The sequence below is a fragment of the Nicotiana tomentosiformis genome, chromosome 2, assembly GCF_000390325.3.
Source record: "Nicotiana tomentosiformis chromosome 2, ASM39032v3, whole genome shotgun sequence".
In the NCBI taxonomy this organism is placed as follows: domain Eukaryota; kingdom Viridiplantae; phylum Streptophyta; class Magnoliopsida; order Solanales; family Solanaceae; genus Nicotiana; species Nicotiana tomentosiformis.
Window position 1 is genome coordinate 17,404,735 of NC_090813.1, and position 6,558 is coordinate 17,411,292.

The 6,558-nt window shown below is 34.3% G+C and overlaps 1 protein-coding gene across 2 annotated transcripts; it reads right to left on the reverse strand.

Moving 5' to 3' along the window:
* Positions 1-849: 849 nt before the first annotated feature.
* On the reverse strand, positions 850-3,129 carry LOC104107379 (F-box/LRR-repeat protein At1g67190-like). Of its 2 annotated transcripts, XM_009616170.3 has the most exons (3): positions 2,895-3,129; positions 2,718-2,766; positions 850-2,386 (listed from the first exon to the last, which is right to left on the reverse strand). In XM_009616170.3, the coding sequence occupies exons 2-3, from the start codon at positions 2,742-2,744 to the stop codon at positions 1,124-1,126; spliced, it is 1,290 nt and encodes a 429-aa protein (XP_009614465.1). In that variant the 5' UTR covers positions 2,745-2,766; positions 2,895-3,129; the 3' UTR covers positions 850-1,123. The 2 variants fall into 2 exon arrangements, with proteins under 2 accessions (XP_009614465.1, XP_009614470.1); XM_009616175.3 differs by lacking the exon at positions 2,718-2,766.
* Positions 3,130-6,558: the final 3,429 nt, after the last annotated feature.

Below are 6,558 nucleotides of genomic sequence, written 5' to 3' on the forward strand. Positions count from 1 at the left end.
CTGTTTTTCTTTGATAGAACTCCTAACAAAAGAAATTGAAGGTTTAGAATTGCCAAACTAAAGTTCAACAGCTTTGGTTTTCCGTAGGGATTCTCCATATTTGATTCTTTTTTTTTGTTCCAGTAACTCTTTTGGGGACTAATTTCTCCTCCCCACCATGTTTCTGATTGTTACGATTTTTCAATTATTTAGTTCTAAAAAATCTCAACGTTTTTTACTGGACAACAAATATTTGATCGGCTTATATCAACTTCAGAATTAATTCTTGAAAGGAAAAGACTCTTTTGGTATACTTCTTGTGAAGGGAATTTACTCCCTTATTGTGAAAAATCCCTCCTTGCCAATTTTTCAAGCTCTGCACAATCAGTCACAAAACACAACCACCGTACTGAGAATATGCAACACATTCATAAGTTGTACTATAGCAAGTGCAGGTCAAGGCGAAAAGGTCCCGTAAAATTATTAAACTTATGGCACATGTGGTCTCATTCGGGAATGATTTGGAAGATCCAAAACCAAAAATAGTGGTATTTTGCTAGTAACAACATAACGGAGGCAGTCACTCAATATAAAATTGATCCAAAATCTGATTCAAATCCAAAATAGTACCTATGGGTACATAAGAAATGTAGCATTTCACCTTAAATTAACTTAAACCATCCCAAAGATGCGATAGAAAAAGGATCTGATTTCAAGATGGATGGCACTTTTGACAAAGCAACCAATTATATGTCAGTTCTTTTCCTCATTTCTTCAGCATGTAAGTCAATTTATGCAGAGTATACCAGAAAAGCTAAAACATGAACCAAAAAAACTTCATTACAACAAGAAATAAAACAGAAAAGCAGAAACGGAAAAGAGAAGTTTTTTTTTGCACCAGGAATGGGAGTGCATCGATGCACTAACTAGTAACAATAAGAATACCATAACCGTGAATGTATGTGAACTTGAACTGAAAGAATAGGGTAAGTTACAATGTTGAAGCACAACTTCAACTAAAAAAAGGAACGGTATGGTATCCGTGTAATAACAGAAACAATCACCAGAAAGATCATGTACCTCCTTGAGCTATTGACTTTTGACAAAAATGTGAATTCCGAGGCAGCGTACAGTTGCTCAAAATCTAGTCATATTCAAACTGAACATCTATCTTCAAATACTTCCTCATTAGCCTTACAATAAAAGATGTGAATTTGGCTAATGTATGGCATTCTTCATGTGTTTTGGTTTCTGAAACAACCCCGTGAATCACCAACTTCCTCAGATTAGGGCATCTTTCCAGTAACCCTGCTACCCAATGTGAGAACAGGTCACTAATCACCGGCCAACCAAGCTCCAATACAACCACATTTTCCAATTGAAAAGAACTTTGCAACCCATACTGAACTGCTGCCTCTTTTAGTTCATAGTTTAACGAGAGATGACTTAATTGAGGAAAGCAAGCAGAAATAGTCTCAATATCAACAACCTCATCATCGTCATCAAACACAACTCCCCATAATCTCAATCTTCTCAGTTTCGATGATTTTGCTATCATATGATGGAACTTGGACCACATGATTGTGAAATTGCTGACGTCCACAATCTCTAGATTCTCAGCACTCTCACCAATATCAAGATGGATGACACTAACATCATCAATCTTAAGGAGTCTTAACTTCCCCTTGCTAACAAGCTCAAAGACTTCAAGCGTACAATCTTTTAACTGCAACTTCTCAAGGCTATCAGCCTCCAAAACAATTTTATCCAAACTAATGGCTTCAACGTAGATATCTTTCAAAGAGTTAGTACTCAACTCCATTGAGGCCTGCGGATCAGACATAACAATATCCAGACTTACGAGGCTCAAGACCTCAACTTTTGGGCAGGCTGTGAGGAAAAGACTGAGGTCCAAGGCTGATACACTGACATAGCTCAGCGAAAGAGACCTCAAGCAAGGAAATTTTTGGTAACTAGGTTCCACACCCGTAATCGTATTATGTGCCAGATCTAATACTTCCAATCTCTGACGACCACATTTCTCGAGTATATTAATGTTAGGGGTAGTCCTGACATTATAGTGTAACTCACGCAAGGTTTCTCTCGTATACATTAGCCAAGCAATCACCGGAGCAGCAGAAAACTCATCCACATCATCCATAAGAATTGAAAGACACTGCAGTCCGTTAGTCTGGAAAATCGTCTGGGTTACAATTATTTCTAGTCTGCTCCGTGTGAGCTCATGATAAAGAGGCCAGTCATTCGAATTAAAAGTGAGCATGTAAAGATGATTTCTCCAAGCCTCTCGCCATTTCCTGCAAGTAGAAGATGCAATCACAACATCTCGTGCAGCTCCTAGCCGGGACAATATGTTGCCAATGACCTCAACAGGAAGATGCTCCATTCCCTTTCGAACAGAATAACAAATCAAACGGCCACTAAAACCTCCAAACTTATAAAGCTACATTATCTGGGCATAATAATCAAGCAATTTAAAGTCCAGCATCTGCTTACCCTCAGCAACTAAATGAAATCCAAAATCAGATGAAAACAACTCAAAACATACTGTGCAAACTGAGATTAACAGTAAATAGAAGACCAATCTTCAGCCAAAAGTAGACCAAGAAATGAAATATCAAGCGACCCAATTAGTGACCCAGCAAATTAAAATCAACCAAAGACAGATTGCTTAATTCCAGTAAAAAACCCAAATCGAGAAAGACTCAAAAAGATTTCACCTTTTTGGGCAGAGGCAACAATCCCATTAATACCACATCAATTTCCCATCTTGCAACCAAGAAAAGAATAAAATCAACGAAACAATTTTAGAAAATCACTGACACTACCACACCACACACATTCATAGAGAAAATGATACATGACATAGTAAATAATCAGGAATTTGGCAAACTTACAACAAGAATTGAGGTTATGATCAGGACCCAAAACCAGAAATGGATCGACGAGGCAAATGATAAGGAACGTTCGATCAAAAGAAATGGAATCTAATAACAGTTTTAGGAGAAAATTGGTCAGGGCAAGATGGTGGAAGAAACGCAGCGCAGCACAGACAAACACACACAGTGAATGGTGTGCTGTGTGCGAAGTGGAATACACGTGAGAGTTGAGACCCGCGTCAGTCTGTCCTTCAAAACTTCAAGTAGCCTGTTATATATGGTATATACACAAATCATGTTGCCTTGCGATTTATTTAGGGTACGCCATTTATAAGACGCATTTATAAGTCTCGATTATATGTCAAATGTTACTATGCGATTTATAAGTCACATTTACTAACTGCGCGATAAGTCCAATTTTATAGTATCACAATTTATAGTATTGCGATTCATAAGTCGCATTCATTCAAATTTATATGTCGTAGTGTGTTCAGCCTACAAATGGGTATAAGTTTCTTTTCAAAAATTCTATTATAAATATGTATTTTTAAAATGCAATTTAAACTAATAACATTCAGAAACACATGTAAATCATATTTCACATGTGCGTTTTACATATTTTTTAAATTGTATTTGCACATATCACAATTAGTGCTGTAGAGAAAAAATTATAGAAGCTGCAAATCAACTATTTTCAGTATTTCATTTATATTCCCTAGAATAAATTAGTAAAATTAAAGAAAATACCCATGCAATCAAAAAAAAATCACTCAAAAAGGCTCATTTTGAAAATTATTACACTTCATATAGATATTTCTAAAGGGAATGGGGAGATTGAAGAGGATGTCACACATTTGTATCGAAGCGGGGTGGATGAAATGGAGGCTAGCTTCCAATGTTTTGTGTGATAAGAATGTGCCACCAAAACTTAAAGGCAAGTTTTACAGAGTAGTGGTTAGACCGATTATGTTGTATGAGGTAGAGTACTGGCCAATCAAGAATTTTCATACCCATAAGATGAAAGTAGCGGAGATAAGGATGTTGAGATGGATGTGGGGGCATAATTGGTTGGATAAGATTAGGAATGAAGATGTCTAGGTAAAGGTGGGTGTGACCCCGTGGAGGACAAGATGCGGAAAGCGAGACTTAGATGGTTCTAGCATGTGAAGATGAGAAGCTCAGATGCCCCAATAAGGAGGCATGAACGGTTAACTTTGGTGGGTTTGAGAAGAGGTAGGAAATAATTAAATATATATTAATTATCATATATTTATGATACAAACTGTGAAATCCGTCACGAACTCACAGATGCTCGTAATACGATAAATATATAATTATTATACATTTGTTATACAATTCCTTCAACAATTATTATACATATACAATTATAATACAATCGCGATACATTTCTGAAAAATTATGATACAATTATGATCTTCATCTTCTTCAAGTTTCAATCACAACTCTACACTAAAAATCTAATATAATCGTATAATAATTATATTAGTATTGTATCAAGTATTGTTTTGGGTATTGATGTATCATATAGAAGTCACATACAGTGAATATTTTAGAAAGAAAGAAAACAAGATTCAAAACTTACTCATAGCTTGATTCTAGAGCAATATTTTGATTTTCGTCTACATTGTATCAATAAGAAATAGAGATTTTGGGTGATTAGTAAGAAAGAGAGAAATTGGGTTTGAAAATCTTTGGAAAAAGGAAAAAAACTGGATTTTTTTTTTGTGTGTGTGTGGGGGGGGGGGGGGGGGGTAAAAATAAAAGAGAGATTTGGGGTGATTATTAAGGAAGAGAGAAATTATTTTTGACATCCTTTGGAAAGAAACATAATCTTAAATGGGGGAGGGGGAGGGTTATTGGAAATGGGGTGGATCTCATATAACTGACAAGCTAAAATTAAAGGATTTTGAATTTTTTTTTCTTTTTTATGCTTTTGTATATACCTTATAAATATAGATATACAAATTAATTAATAAGAAACATAAGTAAAGGTGATAAATGGGTTTCTATTATAGTATAGCTAGGTAAAACTCCCCTTTAAAAGTTCGTTTGTTTTATATACAAGTTATGCAGGGATTAATAAATATAGAGATTAATTATACAAGAATTAAAAATATAGGAATTATTATGCATGTATTAGCTATGCAAAAATTATAATATGGGGATTATTTCTTGTTGGGATATTTAGTTTTATTATTCAACATAACTTATAATAATTTAAAATATTTAATTACGTTTAGCAACAAAAAGAATTGCTCACTATTAGGAGGATTAGTTTTTTCATTCTAATGTTTTAATCTTGATAATATACGTGTTCTTATTTCACTTTCTGCTTCGCATAAATAGTACATAAATTTTCTCATTAACTTATATGGGTATTATATACGAAGAACATAAAAAAGCCGACCAAACATTGTATTAGATATACTGAATTTTATACCAAGACTATTTTTCCTTAAACACCAACCAAACAATGTACTATTATGTTAATTCTATATATTGATGATTAACTCTATTGAAAGGTCAACCAAACGGCACCTAATAGTATACAACAATATAAATCAATTATTCTAACTTTCGAGGTATACAGTTCATCTTTGGGGGTATATAATTATGTGATTATGTATTTGAAAGGTATACATCGTATAAAGCTGTATTATATGGAGTAATTTTTAAATGATTTTTTTTATAGGTACAAGGGGATAACCTTTTTATTCCACCTGAACAATCCTTTAAAAGTCCCAATAATAATGCTAAAATCTCTGTAATTTGATTCATTCAAGTATGCCAAGATTCATCGCAATCACTTATATAATAAAAATTCTATACAGATGTGAATAGTTATCCAATATTTCAAAATCAAACGTTTAATATCTTTTGTATTGATAAAATGTTATGCAATAGCAGGGGGTTGAGTTTTTTTGTTTTGAAATACAAAAGTTATTTTATGAACTGACTGTATAGGGGTAAAACTGAGCTCGATGTTCGATCTAGCTTCTGAAACGGTAGGCCAGGGTCGATAAATCTGTAATTGGGTAAAAGTCGATGTTCGAAGCTCGATCTGACGTTCCACACGGTCAGCCAAGAACGGAATATGATATTTAAGATCGGACCCAAAGCATTGTCAAAACTAGCCATCGAAACTATTAGATTGGCCCTCGAGTTTATCGAAGGCATAACCGATCCTATTTCTAAAGGTCTCGAAGAAAGCTTTGCTAACTCATCCGATAGAGATCCTTAATTCTCGTCGTTAATCGGTCATTATGGCAGAAATCACAGAACAAGTCAAAAAAAAACCAACGATCACCAAAATCAAGGATTTTTGCTTTTTATGGAACAATAAAGTAATGCCTTAAAGGTAGGCCTCCCTTAATATATAAAGGGGACTTGACAATTAATAAAACATATTGTAACATATACTGATAAGTTATACATTCTCTAAGTTCTTACTCTTTGATATTTTGGTGTCAATTAAAGTGCATTCAATTCAAGGGTGACCTGCTTTCCTAAGCCGAAATCATCCAACTCACGTGGTTTACGGTTAATCTATCGTTATTTATTTCAATTGCAATCTAATTTATCATTTTGTATCAAGTTAATCCACATATCCTTATAACCACTAACAAATTCAATTGTTATCCGATTTTGAGGGTAAACAGTT

What these genes read in the sequence shown, in the direction of transcription:
- LOC104107379 (XM_009616170.3), bottom strand. Translation starts at nt 2,744, where the DNA reads ATGGGATTGTTGCCTCTGCCCAAAAAG. An exon ending in TGTTGCCTCTGCCCAAAAAG is followed by an intron (nt 2,387 to 2,717) that starts GTGAAATCTTTT and finishes TCTGTTCGAAAG; the next exon opens with GGAATGGAGCATCTTCCTGT.